This window comes from Schistocerca nitens, chromosome 9 (genome assembly GCF_023898315.1).
Source record: "Schistocerca nitens isolate TAMUIC-IGC-003100 chromosome 9, iqSchNite1.1, whole genome shotgun sequence".
Classification (NCBI taxonomy): domain Eukaryota; kingdom Metazoa; phylum Arthropoda; class Insecta; order Orthoptera; family Acrididae; genus Schistocerca; species Schistocerca nitens.
In genome coordinates this window covers 270,695,908-270,719,757 of record NC_064622.1, presented here as the reverse complement: position 1 = coordinate 270,719,757, position 23,850 = coordinate 270,695,908, and the positions used below count along the sequence as shown (strand labels likewise).

The following is a 23,850-nucleotide window of genomic DNA, read 5'->3' as shown; positions in this document are numbered from 1 at the left end:
GGCTTTCTTTCTCCATCTAAAAACAGTTCATTACAAAAGATGTTGATGTTAGTACTTAAGATTTTTGCTCACACGTTTAGAAATACAGAAGTCCCTACCTTTTTCTCTTTTTTTTTTCTTTTTTTCCCCCCGACACATGCCTGTACTCATGCTTGAGGTCTCAAAATTTGTTAGGGAAAAATGCTAAAACTTGTCGGTGAATCAGGGAAATATCAGGGAATTTCACTTGGGGAAATTTGCACCAACCCTGCTAGTACATTCCCATAAACTCTTAGGCGTTGACCTATGCTAGTCCCTATCCTTCACCTTCCTACCCTGTTCTCTGCCCCCACTCCAGAAATACACAGTGTTCTATCCGACCAACACACCAACTAGCTTTTCTCCCCTTTTCTACTTCTCTCCTTTTACACACACACACACACACACACACACACACACACACACACACACACACACACACAAAACCTCCCACAAAAACAAAAAAAACCACACACACTTGAATCTCCCGATCATAGGTAGCAATCCTACCCTGTTCTGACCATGTCTCTGCATGATGCCCCCACCCTGCTATCCCTCCTCCTCCCCACCACAGTTTCCCCCTTACCGTCACCACATTATTGCTCTCCCATCAGGTGCAGTTGCAGTCCACAGTCTGGCCACAATGCCTAGGGACAGTGGTCATGTGTGTATGAGCTGTGCTTGTGTGAATGTGTGTGTGCGCGTTTTGTACTTCAGGAGGCCTTTTGGCCAAAAACTTAATGTTTGATTGTACTTGTCTACAACTCAACATATTCTCTATATGATGAGTAGCAATGTATCCTTTTCAAACAATGGAAAATCTGGGATGGAATAGTGAGAATATTAACAAAAAATAATTGCTGCTCACCATATAAAGGAGATGTTGAGTCACAGACAGGCACGTCAGACACTCTGCTATACATTTTAGCTTTTTTGCTATTAAGTCTTCTGCCAAAGTAGAAAATACACATTTACCCACTCACATTCGTATGACCTCCATCTCTGGCTGCTATATTTGATATTGCTTAACAGCCTTTCTTTCATCCTACAAACCAGTGCTGCTTTCCTTTGTTGCTATTCTCTAATACATTACTTCACCCAGTGTCCATCCTTTTCCTTCTCTACTTTCCTGTGATTTACCTGTTGCCTTCCAATCATCATATGCTCTATCAACAGTCTTGTCTGCTCAGCACATGCAGCTATATGACCGCATGGATTGTTGGTGCAGCCTCTCATATCTCTCATTATTCCTGCCAATATAATTAACCCTGGCCCTTGAAACTGAGTACACTTCCTCCATCACTTTTGTGTGTTTTCCTGTGTTATTTTTTGCATCTTCCTGTGCCACATGAATTTGTTGAACTTCAATTTGCTAACTACCCCTTTCTCTCTTCCATTATTCCAGCATACGTATACTGGCCCCAGCTAATTCATTTACATCTGCTGTCTCCTCACTTAACACTTATCCAACCACCAATCTGCATCCCACTGCTATCATCTTTTTTATTTCTCTCTTTGACCTATCTGTGTTATCACATCAGTTTTAAATCATTTTCATCTTTCACTGTTGGCCCAATTCCCTCTGGTTTCAATGTTTTCCCCCTACTTCATTCATTTCCCATATTATTTTGTAATGTTTTTCAATGTCTTTTTATGAGTTTTTATTACATATTTTTACTTATTTTACATGTTACTATGCATTTTTCTCCTACACTAACGACCCTTGCCCCTTCCATTTGCACCAATACATGAAAGTTTCTTTATCCCTAGCCAGAACCATGCCCCACTTACTGTTCCTGCATTTTTTTCCCAGCTTATGGAATCCACACAAATGGCCTAACTATTGCTGCCACCCCTCCTTACACAGACGTTTATATGGTCAAATCCTGCCAGTGCATAGCCCTTGCCAATATAATCCTACAAAACCATGTGAATCAGGTCCACACTTCCTTACAAGACGTCTTCTCCATTTGTAAAATTCCCCTGCTGTGCAATCTCAAATTCCTGCATCCCATCTCTTACATTGCAACTCTTGCCCTCCAGGTACTAGAGCAGTGTGCACAATTCCACCTCAAAAAACTCTCCAACCTGTTCACCACAGGCCTCCTGCCTTGTACTACCACTATCCAACATCTCTAAGAGTGCCTCCAAACCTCCTCCACATCCCCTCATAGCCAACAAACCCTGTCTTGTAGGCCTACTACATTTAACACATTCTGAGAAACACTCTCCCACCACTATAAAGAACCCAGACTCAAAACACAGTCATTAACTTTTCATCCAGAAGTCTTAAACAGTGGAAACACTTGTCCGCCACCAACCTTACCAACTGGACTTAACCTAAAACCATTATTGAACCCTGCCTGACTCAGACCACTCCTCCATCCAATTGTGATTCATCCCCACTGCTTCCAAAACAGGCCTTGTTAACACACCAGAATTTCTTAATGTCAAACCTTTCCTCGCCATCATTCCCCAAATCCCTTGACATGGTAACTAACCTTGCATCTGCAGAAGGAACCACCTAAAAACTGATCCCAACCTTATAATACTACCTGCTAACAAGGCTCAACCAGTGTGGGTTTGAACTGCAGGGACTTCCTGGTGGAGTGACTCCACCAGCTGTCAGTTTCATCCACTTCCAGAAATCCAACATGATCTCCAGGCCCTTCTCAAATCCTGAGACCCATCCCAGAACCTCTCCCATAAATCTCTCTTCTCACACCTGCCACTTTCCACACTCCTGTCTTCTACGTCCTTCCGAATGTCCATAAAACCAGCCATCGAGGACACCCCATTTTTTGCTAATTACTGCCCCCCCCCCTCTCCCCTGTGAGACACACACTGGTGCTGTGGACCAACATATTCAGGCTATTACTTGTACGTACCATCCTGTGTAAAAGACACCTACCATTTCCTCCACCGACTCTCCACAGTTCCTGTTTCTTTACAACACAACACCCAGCTTGTGACAATTGATTCCATTTCTCTCTACACAACATAACCAGTGTCTATTGCCTTGCTGCTATTGTGCTATTGAACACCACCCTTCCCAATGCCTGAATGACTCCAGACTTACAACCTCCGTACTGGTCACCATGACCAACTACACCCTCACCCAGAAGTACTTCACCTTTAGAGGCATCACCTACAAAAATTCCACAGTAGAGCAGTAGACAGCCACGTGGCAACATACTGTGCCATCCAGTTCATATACTATCTAGAGGAATCCTTCTTAACAATCCAGAATCCCAAACACCTCAACTGGTTTGCATTCATTGATGTCATCTTCGTGGTCTGGATCAATGGTGAGCATGCCGTATCCACATTCCTCCAGAACCTCAACACCTTCTCTCCCCATCACTTCACCTCATTCTCAACCCAATATGCCAGCTTCCTCAATATTGACCTCCAAATCCAGTACAGCCAGATCAGTACCTCCATCCATATTGAACCTACCAACCACTAGCAGTACCTCCACTTCAACAGTTGCCACTAATTCCATACCAAGAATTCCCTAATACAGCGTAACCATCTTTGGTTGTTGCATCTTTAGTAATGAGCAATTCCTCTCCAAATACACCTCAGGACTCACTGAGGCACTGACAAACCAAAATTACTGTCCCAGCCACATAGAGAAACAGATCTCCCATGTCATCTCTCTCCAGTCACCTTCCACATTTCATATACCCACTGTCTGGCGACAAAGGAGCAGTTCCTTCATGACTTACAAGGGGAGGCCGCCAACTGTGAAATTCAGATTCGATTCATACTGCGCATAATAAAAGCTCATGGCCAGAGGTGTAATGTGGCAAAGCACCAAGATGCACTTCTCATCCGTTGTCGAGAAAATCGACAGTTAAAAGAAACCGTTGCGGTGAAATACTCTCTACGATCAATAATTTTCTACAGCGTCGTGGCGCAGCGGTAAGCACTCGGGTTCGTAATCCGAAGGTCGCCGGACCGAATCTCGCGCCATGCAACCCTTTTTTTTTAGTATTTGTTTTTTGTAATTCAAATATATATATAATTCCCGGCAATCAGTTGCAACAATTATGCATATAATAAGTTGTTGAAACTCGTTTGTCGTGGAAAAACTGGCGACTTCGAACATCATTATGTTTTCCGCAAACAAAGTTGTATTTCACAAATGTTATTAATTGTCTTCATAATGTTAACCACGTATAGTTAACGGAAGACGTAGAAATGGTATTCCGAAACGAATACGTATAGCGTAAGTCAAACGTTCGAATTAGAATAAAGACCCCACGAACACAAATTTGCTGCGGCAGGTATGAAATACAAACTCCGTTACTCGCTCGTTACACTTGAAGGACAGGTGTTGAATGGGCTGAAACGAGCTGCCGCATAACAGCATAGTTGCCTGCTAACTTCGAAAGAAGGTAGATGTGGTCCCTAGCGCAACTTATAACATCGTCGAAAATCAGTGCGGACGGGAGAGCTTTGGTACACCCTGTTAAAAAAACGGAAAAATGGAGGCGGTACAATTGGAGAGCGATCCGCCTTCACCCCACGACGCTGTAAAAAATTATTAATCGTAGAGAGTATTTCACCGCAACGGTTTCTTTTAACTGTCGATTTTCTCGACAACGGCTGAGAAGTGCATCTTGGTGCTTTGCCACATTACACCTCTGGCCATGAGCTTTTATTATGCGCAGTATGAATCTAATCTGAATTTCACAATTGGCGGCCTCCCCTTGTTAGTACCATCCAGGACTGGAGCTACTGAATCACATGTCACATTCTCCATGAGTGTTTCATTTACCTCTGGTCTGAAATGAGAAATATCCAACCCACTGACCTTCATGCCGTTTCCACAGTGGTATTCTGCCACCACTAAACCTACTCAGTATCACTGTCCATCCTTACTTTATCCTTCTCCCAGTCCCTTGCCTCATGGCTCATGTACTTGCGATAGACCTAGATGCGAGACATGTTCCGTACTTCCTCTCCACCTAATCCAGCCTGGTCACTGGCATCTCTTGTCCCATCAAAGGCAGGACTATGTGTGAAAGCAGTCACATGATCTAGAAACTAAGCTGCAAGCACTGTGCTGCTTTCTTCATGGACGTGACAACGAACAAGCTGTTTGTCCACATGAATGGCCACCAACAAACTGTGGCCAAAAGACAGCTGAACCACCCAGTAGCTGAACATGCAATCTGACGCAACGTGCTTCAGTTCAGTGACTGCTTCCTTCCAACACCAGCTTTTCTGAATTGTGCAGGTGGGAACTATCCCTGAAATGTATCCTGTAACCTCCGGTAGCCCCTGTCCTTCATCTATCTATCCCTTTCCCTGCTTCCACTTCAACACTACACAGCGTTCTATCCCACCAACGTGCCCACTAGTCTTTTTTCCCCATCTATATTTCCATCCTTTTCCGCTCCCCTTCCCACCCCTACCCGCGGCCCTCCCTCCCTCCTCCCCCCGCCCCACCCCAAGCATCCCACTAGCAATCCCTACAACATACCTGCATGCTCCCAGCAGCACTCCCCACCCCAGCTTTCTCCTTACCCCCACCAAATTGCTTCTCCCATCAGGCGCAGTTGCGGTAGTCGTATGTGTGAGATGTGCTTGAGGCGCAGTTGCGGTAGTCATATGTGTGAGATGTGCTTGTGCAAATGTGTGTGTTTTATACTTCAGAAGGCCCTTAGACCAAAAGCTTAATGTATAGCAGTCTTTCAATTGTGTCTGATGTCATCTCCTCTGTATTGTGAGTAATGATCTATTCTTTCCATAATATTATCATTAATTTATCCTGGACTATCCATTACATGAAGGGATAGGATGTCTTTTTCGACCATTACAAGCTTTTTAACCATTTTCAGCCTTTGCAGCAGTTCTATTCGTAAAAATAAAGTGTACAGTATTAGGAAATAAGACAGAGTTTAAATATGTTTGGCAGAAGTGGATCCAAAAAAGGAGGTAAGAGAGCTTTCATGAACCTCTTTCCCAAATAGCCTGTGACAAGAAGCTTTTAAAAATAAAGCAGCAGGAAAATTAAAGGCCTAGAAAATGACAGGAAATTGTAGAAGTTTATAATGCCTGTTTAACACGGGGCCCTTTCCTGTTGCTTGTCTGTGGGCTAGCCAACATAGATGGGCAGTGGATAACATTCCAGCTCTGTGTAGGTCACCATTCACAGGCTGCCAGCATAGTTGTGAATCCACATGAAGAGTCCACAAACCTCAGCAAGTACAGGAATGGAAAGACACTCCACGACTAAGAACGAAGAGAACAGAAAGACTGACCTCTCCCAAATGTGGGTGGAAACAACTGTAAGAACCAGCATTCTCCACATCTATATGCCTGCAGAGTCACATTCTGCAGACCTGTGTTCACAGACATAACACGGAATGAAATATACTGATAATGCCAAGTGCAGAGTTTTATTTTATGCTGTGAAAATTATGACATAGTCAAAATTATGAATTATTTGCTATTATAGTTCTTAAATTAACTACTTAGCATATGTAAATTTTCAGATGAGTGCTTCTCAAATTATGTATTTCTCTGAATTGCAATTTCTGGGAAGCTATGCCGAAATGATATACTAAGCACTGATTTAAAATAAAAATTGTTAGATTATTTAAACATTCATGTAATTTATAGATATTGTTATTAAAATGCTAGACATATGTGGCGCATTAAAACTAAGGGTAGCATTAAGCTGTATTTCTAAAGGGAAATACATTAACTTTGGACATAGAGGTTCTACAATTAATGTAACCTATGAGGCATGTTTGGAAAGTAAGTGTTCTGTGACCATTACAGGCTGTGGTTTTTTGTTTTTTGAAGGTTGTCAGCACTGAGTGGTAGAGGGGTATCCCCTGACCAGAGCGAGTATCGCAGGAATATGTAAATTCATGTTGTAGTGTCCAGTTGTGTGAAAGATCTTGGTAGCAAAACCCACCAAGTGTGAGCCACATCTTGTGATCCACTTCCTAGTCACAAAAGGAACAGCAGGTAACGAAATTTTTTTGCGACTCGAAATGGTTTATGCCGAAGGTTTTATAAACAGAATGAGTGTGTTCAAGTGGTGTAGGGAGTTTAGTGGAGGCAGAACACATGTTCATGACCAACAGAGGAGTGGAAGACCTTCCATTTTGACTGATAAGTGGGTACCAAAAATCAAGAAACTGTTCATGAATACTGCCAGTTGACAATGGTTTGAAATTTTTGCAATGTTTCCACAACTGTCCAGACTCTCATACACAAGACACTCACAGAAACTCTAGAATACTGATAAATGTGGGCAAGATGGATCCAAAAACAGCTGAGAGAGCAGCACAAGAAAAGTTTGATTAATAGTACCCGGGAGTTTCTTGAGCAACTTGGATAGAAAGGTGAGGATTTTGTGAGCTCTGTTGTGGCTTGAGATGAAACGTGGGTGGCTCATTACACATTGAAGACAAAAAGGCAGTCATCATAATGGCATTACACCAATTCCCCACCTGCAGGAAACCCAAAACCACAATTACAGGAAAAAAAAAAAAAAAAAAAAAAAAAAAAAAAACACACAGCCTCATTGTTCTGGTACAGAAAAGGTGTGATTTTGGTCAAATTTCTGGGACTGTCTCAGGGAGACCAGCAATGCACAACAATATTTGAGACCCTAAAAAACCTCCAAAGGAGCAATCCAAACAAAAAGAAGGCAAAGCTGACGAGAGGAGAGTGCTTGTTCTGTTGCATGACAACACCAGTCCTCCCGCAGTCTTAATCACTAAGGCACACAGTCCTGGACTCATTTGGTAGGGTCGTTTTGAACTACACCCTCCCCCTGTGTTCCCTGATTTGGCACCTTCAGGGTATCATCTTTTCACCTCTCTGAAGGCAGGTGGAGAAAGAGATTCTGAATTGAGAGAAGGAGCTGGTAGGAGAGTTCTTAAAGCAGCACATAAAGAAGCTTGCGCCATTGTGCCACAGCATCCCACAAGCATTCAGCAGGATGCCGATGTGTGGAAAAATAGTTAACAAGAGGACCAACAGTATCCTGTATTCTCCTCCTCCTCCTCCTCCTCCTCCTCCTCTCCATCTTCTCCCCCCCTCTCTACCCCCCTCTCTACCGCCCTCTCTACCACTCTCTCTACCACCCTCCATCCCCCTCCCTCCCCCTCCCACCCTCCCACACCCTCCCCCTCCCTCCCCCCTCTCACTGCCTCCCTCCCCTCCCCCTTCTCACCCCTTGCTCCCACCCCCCTCGCTGCCACCCCCCTCGCTCCCACCCCCCCTCGCTCCCACCTCCCTCGCTCCCACCCCCCTCGCTCTCACCCCCTCCCCCCTCCCCATGCTCTTCACTTTGCCCTTCACCTGTCTAGCGTTTTTGGGTCTTCCAAAGTGAACATCATCTTCATGCTCTGTCCCCCAAACACTTATAGAATCATTGCAAGGGGCTCCGTATCACTTTTCTCGAGATTCGCATAGAATTTGATACACACACACAGACTGTTCTGTTCGCAGATCCATTGTAGGATCACCACACAGCAAACACAAAGTATTACAGAAATCACTGTGCACATGCAACACGTCCTCCCAGCTGAATGCCACTCCGCACACTGACTCATCAGATATGCTGCTCTCGCCACCTAGCGGTGCAAAGATCTACTGCTCCTACCTTCCAGATGGCAGCACCCGTCCCAAAAGTTTTGGATTCCTCCTCATATGTGGACTCTGTCCACAATTTTTTGGTTATGAGCTTTAGATGAAAACTGAAGAAATTGAAAGACGGTAGGAAATTAAGGAGATGGGACCTGTAGAAATTGAAATAACTGAAGATTTTTGAGAGTTCCAGAAGGAGCATTAGGCGTAGCTAAATCTGTGGTTAACAAGAGATATTGAATTTAATTGATGAAAGGAGAAAATTTAAAAATGCAGTAGCTGAAGCACGTGAAAGAAAATACAAATGTTAAAAAAATGAAATTGATAGGAGGTGCAAAATGGCTACGCAGGAATGGCTAGAGGACAAATGTAAGTATTTAGAAGTGTATTTCACTACCAGAAAGATAGATACTGCCTACAGGAAACTTAAAGAGGCCTTTGGAGAAAAGAGAAGCAGCTGTATGAACATCAAGGGCTCAGATGGAAAACCAGTCCTAAGCAAAAAAGGAAAAGCTGAAAGGTGGATGGAGTACATACAGGGTCTATACAAGGGGGATGAACTTGAGGGCAGTTTATAGAAAGGGAAGTGGATGTAGATGAAGAGGAGTTGGGAGATGTGATATTGCAAAAAGAATTTGACAGAACTGTGAAAGATCTAAAGCAGAAACAAGGCCCTGAGGGATAGATGACATTCTATCAGAACTACTTGTAGCCGTGGGAGAGCCAGCCATGACAAAATTCTTCCACTTGGTGTGCAAGATGTATGAGGCAGGTGAAATACCCTCAGACTTCAAGAAAAACAGTCATGCCAATTCCAAAGAAAGCAGTTGCTGACAGATGTGAAAATTACTGAACTATCAGTTTAATAAGTCATGGCTCCAAAATACTAACGCAAATTCTTTACAGAAGACTGGAAAAACTGGTGGAAGCCGACCTCAGGGAAGATCAGTGTCGATGCTGGAGAAATGTAGGAACATGCGAGGCAATACTGACGCCTACAACTTCTCATAGAAGATGGGTTAAGGAGAGATACTTACATTTGTAGCATTTGTAGACTTAGAGAAAGCCTTTGACAATGTTACGTGGAATACTGTCTTTGAAATTCTGAAGATAGCATGGGTAAAACACAGGGAGCAACAGACTATTCACAACCTCTACAGAAACCAGACGGCAGTTATAACAGTCTACATCTGCATCTACATTTACATCTACATTTATACTCCGCAAGCCACCCAACGGTGTGTGGCGGAGGGCACTTTACGTGCCACGGTCATTACCTCACTTTTCTATTCCAGTTGCGTATGGTTCGCGGGAAGAACGACTGTCTGAAAGCCTCTGTACGTGCTCGAATCTCTCTAATTTTACATTCGTGATCTCCTCGGGAGGTATAAGTAGGGGGAAGCAATATATTTGATACCTCATCCAGAAACGCACCCTCTCGAAACCTGGCGAGCAAGCTACACCGCGATGCAGAGCGCCTCTCTTGCAAAGTCTGCCACTTGAGTTTGCTAAACATCTCCGTAGCGCTATCACAGTTACCAAATAACCCTGTGATGAAACGCGCCGCTCTTCTTTGGATCTTCTCTATATCCTCCGTCAACCCGATCTGGTACGGATCCCACACTGATGAGCAATACTCAAGTATAGGTTGAACGAGTGTTTTGTAAGCCACCTCCTTTGTTGATCGACTACATTTTCTAAGGACTCTCCCAATGAATCTCAACCTGGCACCCGCCTTACCAACAATTAATTTTATATGATCATTCCACTTCAAATCGTTCCGCACGCATACTCCCAGATATTTTACAGAAGTAACTGCTACCAGTGTTTGTTCCGCTATCATATAATCATACAGTAAAGGATCCTTCTTTCTATGTATTCGCAATACATTACATTTGTCTATGTTAAGGGTCAGTTGCCACTCCCTGCACCAAGTGCCCATCCGCTGCAGATCTTCCTGCATTTCGCTACAATTTTCTAATGCTGCAACTTCTCTGTATACTACAGCATCATCCGTGAAAAGCCGCATGGAACTTCCGACACTATCTACTAGGTCATTTATATATATTGTGAAAAGCAATAAGTCATGGGTATGAAAGGGATGCAGTGGTTGAGAAGAAAGTGAGACGGGTTTAGCATATCCCTGATGTTACTCAATCTGTACGTTGAACAAGCAGTAAAAGAAACTGAAGAAAAAATTGGAGTAGGAATTAAAGTTCACAAAGAAGAAATAAAAACATTAAGGTTTGTCAATGACATTTTAATTCTGTCAGAGACAGCAAAGGACTTGGAAGAGCAGTTGAATGGAATGGACAGTGTGTTGAAAGGAAAATATAAGATGAAAATCAAAAAAGCAATGCAAGGATAATAGAATATAGTCAAATAAAATCAGAAATGCTGAAGGAATTAGATTGGGAAACGTGGTACTTTAAGTAGTAGACCAGTTTTGCTGTTTGGGCAGCAATTAACTGAGGATGGCTGAAGTAGAGAGGATATGAAATGTAGTCTGACAATGGGAAGAAAAGCATTTCTGAAGAAGAGAAAATTGTTAACATCAAATAGAAATTTAAGTGTTAGGAAGTCTTTTTCTGAAGGCATTTGTATGGAGTGTTGCCATGTATGGAAGTGAAACATGGACAATAAACAGTTTAGAGAAAAGTAGAGTAGAAGCTTTCAAAATATGGTGTTACAGAAGAATGCTGAAGATTAGATGGGTCGATGATGTAACTAATGAGAAAGTACTGAATAGAATTTGAGAGACAAGAAATTTGTGGCACAACTTGACCAAAAGAAGGGATCATTTGACAGGACATATTGTGAGGCATCAAGGTAATACCAATTTAGTATTGGAGGGAAGTGTTGGGGGTGAAAATCGTTGAGGGTTACAAAAAGATGAATGCAGTAAGCAGATTCAGAAGGATATAGGTTGCAGTAGTTATTCGGAGATGATGAGGCTTGCACAGGATTGAGTAGCATGGAGAGTTGCATCAAATGAGTCTTCGGACTGTAGACCATACCAACAACATGCATGCCATTCAACAAAAAGTAACAAATTGGTGAAATGTTATAATTTGCTAAAAATAAGTTGTTAAATAATACAGCCAAGTTGGTATTATTTTCGTGATGTGTATGCCAATATCAAATAGTTTTGTGCTGTTTGAGACTTCGCAACGTTGTAACTGCTTCATTTCTTCATAGGCATCACACTGGATAATGTTGTGGAAGCTGCACACTATTTCAATGAGACAGCTGCTTGTCATCTTCAGGTGCTTACTGACATGTTGCTGCAATGGCTTCACTCGTCAAATCCTGTCAGTTCCCTGAAACATCTCCAAAAGAGATTAAGAGTACAAGCACCAGTTCCACCACAATTTTATTCTCTGCTTAAGATGCATAAGGAAGGGGTTTCTTCTTTGCCCCATCGTGAGCAATATAGGAGCTCTAACATATTACCTGGAAAAACATCTGGCTTCTCTTCTAAGCCCTTTGGTAGGAAAATGTGAAAATCACATTTGAAACTCAGAAGATCTTATACGACGACTGAAGACTATGTCTTGAACCAGCAGACATGCTAGTGAGCTTCAATGTGTTTTGACTATTTTTCAACTGTGACTGTCTCAAGAAATATGTAAAGGTTTTTTTAAATTACCGCTACCAGTCGCAAACTTTGTCAACTGTTGTATTACTTATTTATATAGCGACATGTTTCTAGGGAATACCTCATCTTCAGGCTAAATGGCATTACAAAAACAACTTTACAAAAAGGTCATATTGATGTTACATAGTATTTTCATAAATTCTGTGGTCATTCTGTCGAAGAAGAGAAAACTTAGTAAGAGGCGATGTCACTTTGGAAGCTGGACTGATGTTTGCACGAAAATGTTTTGTAACGGTCCCTTCTGGCGTGGCAGTCTCATTGTGATGCGCTGAGGTGTTTCCCTTTCCGTGGCTCTCTTGACCACTGTTGAGATGCCACGCAAATCTCACTCATCCACTGGCGTAACTAGTGCCCAAGTGAAACTCCGGTGCTGTGTCAAAAGGGTTAACTTGAAATAACTGGAAATATATTCTGGAGAATCATGATTCAAATACATATTTGGCTGCCCTGATTTAGATTTTTGTGTTTTCTCAAAATCACTTCAAATGAAGGCTAGACTGTTTTATTCAATAAGGCTACAACCTGATTTCTTCCTCATTCGTGCTCAACTAAGCGAATGTTATGTCACCAGTAACCAATCAATAAGACTATAATCTCTAAAATCCTTTCTTCCTGCATTTTCTTCTGCAGGATGTTTCAGGAGGAATGGTAAGTATTCAGGAATATAACAAGAACAGTCATTCGAAGCAATGTGTGTCCTGTTCAATGTGATGATATGACGTGTAAAATGTATGTAATGAGATGAATACAAATAAAATGCAATACAATACAGAAAATTTAGTAATCATCGGCTCTAAAATATATACCTTAAAAGCTATGAGCACTTGTTTATCTTCATTACTGTGAAACATATCTTTACTACTTAGCAAGTGCTCATAGCTTTTAAGATGTGCATTTTAGAGACTATGTTTATTGGACTTTTATGGTTTGAATGATCATTTCTGTCATATCCCTGAATATTGTATATTCCTCCAGGGACACCCTTTATTAGATATGACACTATTATACAGAGTTATTTTATCCAGTTTTGCCTTTTAAGATTTCATTTGTGTGTTGAATTTGTTTCTCTGCTTTCAGTTTGTGTGATAAATGTGTATCTTATGTGCAAGGGTATTGATGTCAGAGAGTGAGAACTTCGTTAATGTGAAATATTGCTTTTAAACAGTAGTTACTGGGTGGTATTTTCATTTTTAACAGTTTTTTTTTTTTTTTTAGAGTATGCAGACGTCAGTAAGAGTAACCAGCGATGGCAATACCTGAGACGTGTTTGGAGGCCTCTTCCTTTAAGTCTCCTGTTTGCAACTGTTGGTGTGGTTCAGTGGAACTACATAAAAAAGAAACACACGAAGGAACCCGTAGAAGAGGCAAAGGACTGGGAGGTTGGTGAATATTTTAAATTAACTTTAATGAGTTTGCACTCAGTATTATTTTTATAGTAATTATTTGTATCTGTATTATTATGTTAAAGGGTATTAAAATTCAAAAAATGGTCAAGTTTATTCAAGTAGTATCAAGCAAATATTGCCAAAACTGTAGATTGTGACTTCTAAACACACATTAGTTCTGAATTGAAGCCATGATGCAATTTGACTGAGTGGGGTGATGCAATGGTAAGACATTGTACTTATATTCAAGAAGATGGTATTTCAAATCCCTATCTGACCATCTAGATTTAGAAGTTTGTCCTTTCCATAAACTGCTTATGGCAAATACAATGGTGATTACTTTGAAAAGGACCTGACTGAATCTTCTCCAGTCTAAGCTTATGCTACATGTCCAGTGACCTGTCATCAACAGGAATTAAACCTGTATCTTTTGTTTTCATGGTGCAACTTGTAATTTTTCATACACATAAATCGTTTGCGGAGCTGCAAGTCATGTTTAAGTACCAGAAAGAATTTCCAGGACCAGGTTTTGACTGAACAGTGATACTGTGTCTAAACTCAAAAGAGTGTTCCTGGAGCCGCTCTGTAGCAGTTCTGGGTGTGTGGGGTGTCGCATTGTCCTACTGGAAATGCCCAAGTCTGTCAGAATGCACAATGGACATGACTGGATGCAGGTGATCAGACAGGATGCTTACGTACATGTCACCTGTCAGAGTTGTATCTAGATGTATCAGGGGTCCCATATAACTCCAACTGCACATGCCCAACACCATTACAGAGCCTCCACCAGCTTGAACAGTCCCTACTGACATGCAGAATCCATGAATTCATGAGGTTGTCTCTATACCCATATATGTCCGTTCGCTCGATACAATTTGAAATGAGACTTGTTTGACCAAGCAACATGTTTCCTGTCATTGACAGTCTAATGTTGGTGTTGGCTGTTCTCCATTCTGCTGTGTCAGCTGCTAAATGTCCCAGTGCAAAATCCATTTTCTTAGCCATCTCATTTCTGGGGCATAGATCGTGAAAATATCCATAAGAATTTTATTGGGTGTACATCACCTTCAGGTTTAAACTTACGGAATTATTTTGATCAGTTCAGTCCACTCCCTAATTGCAATTCCTCTAATAACTCTGCAGATAACTCAATATTGGGTGCAGATGTTTTACTCCCAAGTTCCTATTTAGTGTTATTTAACTCTTCCCACAATTTTTGAAATTCATTCTGGGGATCAACAGTATCTTCAATAGAATTAGAATTGCCACTAGTGGCTAGTTGTGTCTACTTTTCGTATGCTTTCTGTTCTACTGATAGCTGCATATGTGTCTTTTAATAGGACTAGTTATAGGGTAGGTAATGAATGCTTAGATACCACCAAAAGTTTAGCAGATTGTATATTACCCAATCCACAATATGTTGTGGACAAAAGTTAGAAAGTATGGTTTTTCTTAATTTCTGTCAGCAAATTAAACTGTATGGTTCATTTATATACAAAATCAACATCAAAGATGATGTGACTTACCAAACGAAAGCGCTGGCAGGTTGATAGACACACAAACAAACACAAACATACACACAAAATTCAAGCTTTCACAACAAACTGTTGCCTCATCAGGAAAGAGGGAAGGAGAGGGAAAGACGAAAGGATGTGGGTTTTAAGGGAGAGGGTAAGGAGTCATTCCAATCCCGGGAGCGGAAGACTTACCTTAGGGGGAAAAAAGGACGGGTATACACTTGCACACACACACACACACACACACATATCCATCCACACATATACAGACACAAGCAGACATATTTAAAGACAAATAGTTGGGGCAGAGATGTCAGTCGACTGACATTCCATTCTCATGATTGCCTTATTACATTCCCATAGAAATGTTAGGAGAAATATCTCTCATAATTAAACCAATAGTTAATTAGCAAAATTTGTAAATTCCAACTTAACTAAAAAGAGACTTTTGGAGCATTTATCAGTCATCTGATGTATTTAATGAGACTTGTGCATTTTATGTATCATGTCAATAATGAAAAAGCAATTAGATCAGCTGTAATTTCTCATTAACAATTCTTGGTCATTCTTGTGTAAACAGCTGATTTTCTGTCATTTTGATTCTTCAGTATTTTCATACAGAACTTTAACCTGAAATTCCATTTTGGCATTTAGTGCTGTACCTCAGTTAATGTTAGAAATAAAATCCAATATAAAATGAAGATGTAATTAATGATTTTACTACAGGTATTGTTATTGTAACTTCATAATCAAATTTCCACACAAAAGTCAAAAGAACAATATTTCTAACTGTATTCAGAATTAAACATCATTTCATGTCCTTAAAACTGTACTAACAGTTTGTTGTAAATCATTAACTTTTCATTATAAATCAGTAAATGTAATTGTTTTTGACAATAGGCTAAAGAACATTCATTGTTAAGATAGGGTATATATTCAGTGATGGAAAGCACTGGGAGTCAGCTGCTATTTGGCCAATGTAATGACAGAAAATCTGTAACAGTTGCTGTTTTGTCAGTCATGTTAGTAGAGAACAGTTTATGTATGAAGATCTTTGTAAATGCTTATGGAAAATGCATCTGCTGTTAAAAGGAATCATCAGTGTGTTGGAAAACATTATTTTAACATAGTTTTCATCATGTCTAAAATCCAGGCAAATCTGCAATATACATCCTCTAATGGACTTTATTAGTGGAAGAGAATTCAGCAGTTCAAAGCTAAGTATTCCACTCAAAAACTACATCACTCTCTTGCTACAATGAATCTCTCGTAATGAGAAGTATTTTAATCAGAACAGAAGTTGGAGTAACATTAGAGCTTCCAGACTAGTTATGGTATTTGGATCACTCTCACTTTCAATAAGATTTCTATTTAATTCCAACACTTTGACCCTGTTTTTTGTATCTGAGATTTGGTTGCTACAGTTTTCAAATCATTCATAGTTATATTTTGTAATCATTTTATAGCATCATTGACATTATTTAAATTTTCCTCTACCTCCTTGCTAACCGAATCACAGTGTTTCTTCATTTCTGTTTCGAACATCGTAGGTACGTTTTCTAAGGTTGCCTCAATTTGAGAAACTGTATCTGCAAGTGGTGTTACATCATTAGACATATCTTCTAGCCTACCCAGCTGTTTCAACTTATCTGTGTGAGTTTTACTGTCCGTTTTGTGTGTTGTCATATCATTTGATATTGTTATTATATTGTGAGACAGTTCATCTAATTGATTGCACCATTACAGTTTATCTAAAATCTCACTTAACATTTTTTTATTCATGCTCCTAGGATAGGCATAAGCTAAAGTGTGAAGATTACTCACTCAAATACACTAGTTATATTGAATGAATATTTTATCCCCGTGAAAAAGTATGTAGTACTACTGATAAAATTAGTCATAATGTGAAACATAACTGTTGACAGTCCACATTACAGCTCACCTAATTCATTTTATATTGTGCTGCAGCATGAAGCAGATGCTTGTGTGTGTGTGTGTGTGTGTGTGTGTGTGTGTGTGTGTGTGAGAGAGAGAGAGAGAGAGAGAGAGAAATTGTTCACAGGCTCTTCCATTTAGGTGACTTAACATATCTCGTATTACATGCTGAGCCAGTACTCACACACGATAACCATTTTTAATGTTGAAGCGTTACTCTCCTCAGCAAACCTTCTTTACTTTATTAATTTTGCTGTTATCTAGATATTTGGTTGTCATCCCAACACATCATCTTCTTCACCTATTGTAACTGCACATTTCAGGTAGAAACAATTTTATGGTGAAATTTTTCTCTCTCTCACCACAACCATATCTCAGTGCCTTTTTCTTTCATTCCTCGGTCACCACGTGGAATGTTACTGCTAGTATTTGTTGCTGGAGAGTACTTGAGCAGGGTACCAATTCTGGAGTGTGATCTGTCAGTTATATGTTCATGATTCCCTTTACCTTTAAATCTTTTCTTTCTGCACTTATGTCACTCCTTGAACTTGTGGTCCTGCTATACAGTGCCACTGATAGCTATATCAAACTTCTTCACCATATGGAGAAAAGCTCTGTGATAATGGAAGATTGTTTGCTACCAACTGGCTACGAAATCATGTAACCACTTCTTTTTAAAATCTTTCTGTATTTAACAGTCACCATAGCACTTTCAAAATATCAGTTAAACATTCACATTTAAGGTCTTAATGACTATACTCATCGACAGACAGTTTGTTAGTATCCCAGACAGACTGTTTGTTAGTGTGCCAGACACACTCTGTTAGCGTGCCAGAGTCAAGAAATAAGTAGTTATTCCATACAATCTTCTTTTGTTTTTCTTTTCTGGAACAACAACATTTGTCGTCCCGATCTCTCTTCTTTGGTGTCCGTGGCACCACAAGTCGCGACCTCAAGTGCATATGGCTCCTTCCCCACCAGCAAAACATTTGCCCTCTGTCATGCCTTGTCACTGTACTGTGCTTACTATGTGTTTTGTATCTGCTCATAAATAGAAGATTCCCACAACATATGCAGTCCTTCCTCTAGCACTACTACCATAAATTAAGGTTTCTACACAACCCTCTTTCATCAGCACAATATAAAGGATGTGGGACATGCTGCCACCTTGTATTACAACGTATACCATCACACTCTCCCACCACAGCTGCCTATGCACCGGGAGTTAATGGGCAGAATTTGCTTCCAACCCCCCCCCCCCCCCCGCACCCGGCCACATCCCTTGACAATTCATTCAGGATGTTGTGAACACTCTGACTTGACAATTTTTCAAATTGTGTTTACCATTGGCTCTACCACTGTTGTATTCTATTGGACTATCGACATTGTGGATTGGTGAATTTTCCACTGCAATTAATTATGTTGACACACAAGTGTAAGAAGGCAGGAAGGATAAAATACTGGAAATAAAGAGCAATCTACAACATTTGCAGTGACAAGACTGCAGCTATAATAAGGCTTTTTTTTTTTTTTTTTTTTTTTTTTTTTTTTTTTTTTTTTTTTTTTTTTTTCCGCCCCCCCCCCCACATGAAATTATATAAAATGTATTAAAAATTGTACCTTTCATTCTCACAAACAGACAAACACAATGAGTAACTAAAAATAATAATTATTTAAAAAAACAGCTAAAACTATTAAAAACAGGAATAGTGCAAATGTCATAAGATACTATTTTCTCTTATGACATGAAATTATTTGTACATTATAGGATTGTGATACATGAGCAAAGGAAAGACCAATTTTCCCCCTTTCTGTTGTAACAAATTGTCGAAAATATTGAAAAACCACTGTCTACTACTAGTAACCTGTTCACTAATTATGCTATTTGGTAATAAACGAAGATGCCCTGTGTTACATTTCTAGTTCCCCAAGAATGCCCAGAATTTTTCCTTTAGGCTCAAAATAATTTATGCTACAAGTACATACAAGTTAGATTCTAAGAATTTCTCTATGAATATCATGTGTCTACATGTTATGTTTATTCACAACTGACAACAGTTTTAAAGGTTTGCATTCACCATATTTGCAGTGATCCTGTGAAGATTGGCAGGAGCTGAAACTGTGATGAAAAAACGGAAAGGTTCCAGTAAAATCAAGTGACCATTATTACATGACCTAATAGATGTTTTAAATTCTTTTAATAATTACAGTGATGTTTGTCAATAACATTGTAATTCTGTGAAGAGATGGCAAAGGACTTGGAAGAGCATTTGATCGGAATATATAGTGTTTTGAAAAGAGGGTAGAAGATGAGCCCCCAAAAAGTAAAACAAGGTTGTGGAATATAGTCGAATTAAATCAGGTGATGCCAAGAGAATTAAATTAGTAAATGAGACACTTAAAGTAGTAGGTGAGTTTTGCTATTTGGGACCAAGATAACTGATGATGGCAGAAGTGGAGAGGATGTAAAATTCAGATAGGCAATGATAAGAACAGAATTTCGAAAAGTATTTTTCTAGAGTTATATGGACGACAAAGAGTTTAAACAAGTAGAGAAAAACAGCTTTTTAAATGTAGTGCTACAGAAGAATGTTGAAGATTAGATGCGTAGACTTAAAAACGAACGAAGGTAATGAATCGAATTGGGAAGAAAAGAAAGTTATGATGGGGCTTGACTAAAAGAAGGGATCAATTGATTGGACACATTTTGAGGCATCTAGGAATTGTCAGTTTGCTAATGGAAATAAGTGTGGGAGGGTAAAAATTGTAGAGTCCAAATCTTGAATACAATAAGAAAGTTCATATTAATGTGGTTGCGGTGATTCTGCAGAGGTGAAGAGGCTTGCACAAGCTGGACTAATGTGGGAAACTACATCAAACCACTCTTCAAACATGATGACGACGACGACAGCACCAATAGCAACCTCCCTGCTGATCACTAAAGATTTTTAAGTAACAGTTTTATGGGTGTCATTTATTGAACAGCCTTCACACTTTTGGCTGTGATGTCATGAAGTAGAACAGGAATCCACATTTCATGGTTTATGTCCTGGTGAAAATGAGGGGAGAATCTGACAGTGTGGCTCCACTGATCCAAGAGGATGTGATGACCACTACTGATCCTTGTAGAAATTTTCTCAGCACTGGCAGCAAAACTTGATATTTTTCTTGTCAATGGCATTGTTGCGCATAGTTGCTCAAATGTTACCTTTTTATGCGAGAGAAGATAAGTAGCATCTAATGTGGTAATTCATTGCCTTATAAATACAGTCAAATGCCACTTGACAGTCTTTTTTGTGTTCAGCAATTTTCTTTTAGATGATCAAGCCCTTACATAAGCACCATAGTCCTAGAATAGTGGTTTTCAAACTTTTTGAAAACCTTGACCAGAACATAAACCATACGCAGATCCTTTCACATAGAAAATTTGAAGTGTAGGGTAAATAAAAGTTTTAAAAAATGTTAATCGACTGTTAATGTTACTACATCTTATTTTTGCAACAAAATCCACGGAAAGGGTAAGCATGCTTCTTCATAACCAGTTATTCAAGTCTCAGCAAAGTTTGGAATTTACGACTCTCATCTCTCTCTCCACATTCACTTATGGTCTACATTTTGTGTTGATGGCTGTCTGCTGAAGAACGAAAAGGTGTAAAAACTCGTAGGGCTTGTTACAGACTTGCAAATACTTCTGCCTCACCAAGCTCTAAAACTCAAGAAGTGATGAGAGGAAACAAACTTCGATTCCAATTTGGAGCCTGAAGAAATATCAGTCAGTTGCTCTTGTCCTTCGATAATAAGAGTTGATGGATGGTTAAGTAATGAAAGGATCTTTGATCCAGTCTTGTACATCATCATCTTCTGGAAAGTACTTCAAAAAGTAATCAGTGAGTTCATTTAAATGGTCCACAAACATACTTCAATTCTTCACTCAGCTGAAAGATGTTGTCTTCTGAAACTGAGTTAAGAGCAGGGAAAATGTAATATATTTTATCATCCAACTTCTTCCTCCATAGTAGTAGCTTCTTTCTGAAGGCTGAAGAATTTTATCTGACAGCTGCAGGCTGTTGGTCTTATTGCTTTGAAAGGATAATGAATTGAGTATTTCAAAGATGTTACAGAGTTATGCCAGTCAAAACAGCCACAGTCTATGAACTTTTTGGAATTCAAGTTTTTCTCTTGAGCAAGGTAAGAGTGAGATTCATTCCTGAGTTCATACACCCTTTTCAAAGTAGTCGCACATGGAAGCTATTCACTGTAATAAATTAGGGAAATGTGCTCAGCCCTGTATCAATGCAAATTTGTTGAACTTTTGACTTTGGTGGCTGACTTTTAATGAAGTTTACCACTTTGATCACTGGTAGAACAACTTCATGAAGGGCAGCACTCATGCTTTTCGATACCACTGCATATTGGTGAATAAAACAGATTGTCCAAATAGCATGGGCAGTCTTTCTATGGATAACAGCCATCCATAAAATTTTCACAGTTAATGTGGTTTTCTACTACAAAAGAGTGTACCATTTCAAAGAGGTCTGTTATAAGAGTTATTTTTCTGCATGAAAGAAGATTGTTATGAAATTTATTCTTATGGATAAATCACAAGTAAGAAATTAGATGTGCATCATTATGGTTGTCTGTAGCTTCATCCAACTGAAGAGTGAAGTTGCCATTACTTTAAAGTTTTTCAACCAGTTAATCATTCATGTTGTCACCCACATCAAGCATTCAACGAATAAGTGTTGTCTGGCAGCTGACTCGCCTATCATAATAGATACCATGTCCAGAGCAGCTGTTTTTCTTTTTATTTCTTTTTTAAGTTGATTTGCTTTCAATAGCTAGGAAATGAAACAAATGATGCTCTGTGACTGTTCCTCATTTCTAGCAGCAGTACGTGTAAAACTGAAGTTCACCTAACTGTCAACTGTCATCATACTTCTTAATTTTTCATCTTTAGAACTGCATGATACATTTGAAGTATCATGTATTGTACTTACATTTAAAAAATTAGCCTTATGGGCAGAGAAACACCAGTCACAGAGGAGGAACAACAATTAAAAATCATCATTTGACAAAACTAACCTTCAAATTGATTGTTACTGAATGAAGATAAATGAGTCACAGAGTAGGATTTGGTTTCCATCTACCATGCTCTCATAGTAACAACACTTGTCAGCTCACTAGATATCACTACTATAATAGTGCACACATTATTTCTTTACTCAAACCGAATTATTATTTTTATGAAACCATCGCAAAGTCTCAACTCTGAGGCCACATTGCCCCTGGGAGCTGCAATGCGCAGATTGAAAACCCGTGGTCTAGAAGATCATAAATGACAGTTTGCAATAGACTGAATCACATTTCGTTTTTGAACCCTGTCATATTGGATGGTTGAATTCTACTGGCTTTCTTCAAATAGACCTCTTTTGTTGAGAAGGATTTAGAATGGTCCTGGTTTTGTGTGTCAGTTTACAGTATATTTATTAGGGATCTTTCCAGTGATGAAACCTTTTTCGTATTATTATTTCACTGAAAGGTTGTACAAAAATGACATTGGAAAAAGTGATGATGTATGATTTCCAAAAATTTTTCTCATTTGGTGCCATGTCACTACTGTAAACCTGAATCTCTGGCACCTTTTAGCTGAGTCAGAAAAATATTGTCTGCTCTCATTTCATGTCGCTGGTACAATCATATGGTAGTGGAAATGTCTGCCAAATTATTTGTTATAAACAGATATGTGAGTGCCGTATTGAGAAGTGATGTGGTAGCATCTACCTGATCTGTAAATTGTCAGATCAACTGTAAAAGTAAACAAGTAGTTTCAAATGAAATGATGTAGGAGGAGGAGAAGATTAGTGTTTAACATCCCGTTGATAATGAGGTCATTAGAGACGGAGCACAAGCTCCGTCTTGGGGGAAGGTTAGGGAAGGAAATCAGCTGTGCCCTGTCAAAGGAACCATCCCAGCATTTGCCTGCAGTCATCTAGGAAAATCATGGAAAACCTAAATCAGGATGTCCGGATGGAGGTTTGAACAGTCATCCTCCTGAAATGATACATCACAAGTTTATTTGTATGAGCTTCCAGTTGGGAGCCCTCTGTCTCTTTTGACTAACAAAATTAGTGTTAAAAGTTGTGTTTGAAATAATAATGTGTCACGTAAATGTGCAACATAGGAGAAATTTTGGCTTGAACATATCTAACAGGTGATCACGCATCAATCTGTTTATCACCCTTTGGTCAACTTGACTGTCAAATCTTCAGATCCTTTCCATGTTTCCTAGCAATTGATGAGAATTGCAAAACACAGCATCAGTTGCAAATATGCCTCACATGAAGCCCTATGGGAAATGCCAGTTATACTGTGGACAGCAGCATCCTGCAGCCAGAAAGAGGTGCTAAAAGGTGCAATTCACAGTAGACCCACATTTTCCCCACCAGCTGTGCACTAGCTGAAGACTGCATGGACTGAAAGTTTTTGGTGGCTTGACACTTGACATGTACCATAAGGATAAAACTATCAAGAGTAAACTTGATAAAATAGGATAATTATGTAATGGAAAATGACAAATATTTACAACTGAAATGGAATAAAGTTTATTTTATTAAATAAAATTGAATTCACTTTTGAATTGTGGCCTCATAATAAAATAAATAAATTAAAAAAACTTTCATCGTGAACAGTGCAGTGAAGATTTGTATCTGAACAC

The 23,850-nt window shown here is 39.6% G+C and overlaps 1 protein-coding gene across 1 annotated transcript in view; it reads left to right on the top strand.

Annotated features, from left to right (window-relative positions):
- LOC126203072 (phosphatidylserine decarboxylase proenzyme, mitochondrial) overlaps positions 1–23,850 on the top strand; it is a 126,610-nt gene that overhangs the window by 25,359 nt on the left and 77,401 nt on the right. Inside the window, exon 3 of the mRNA XM_049937311.1 lies at positions 13,514–13,677. Coding sequence (XP_049793268.1) covers positions 13,514–13,677 — 164 coding nt within the window. The remainder of the gene's footprint in view (positions 1–13,513; positions 13,678–23,850) is intronic.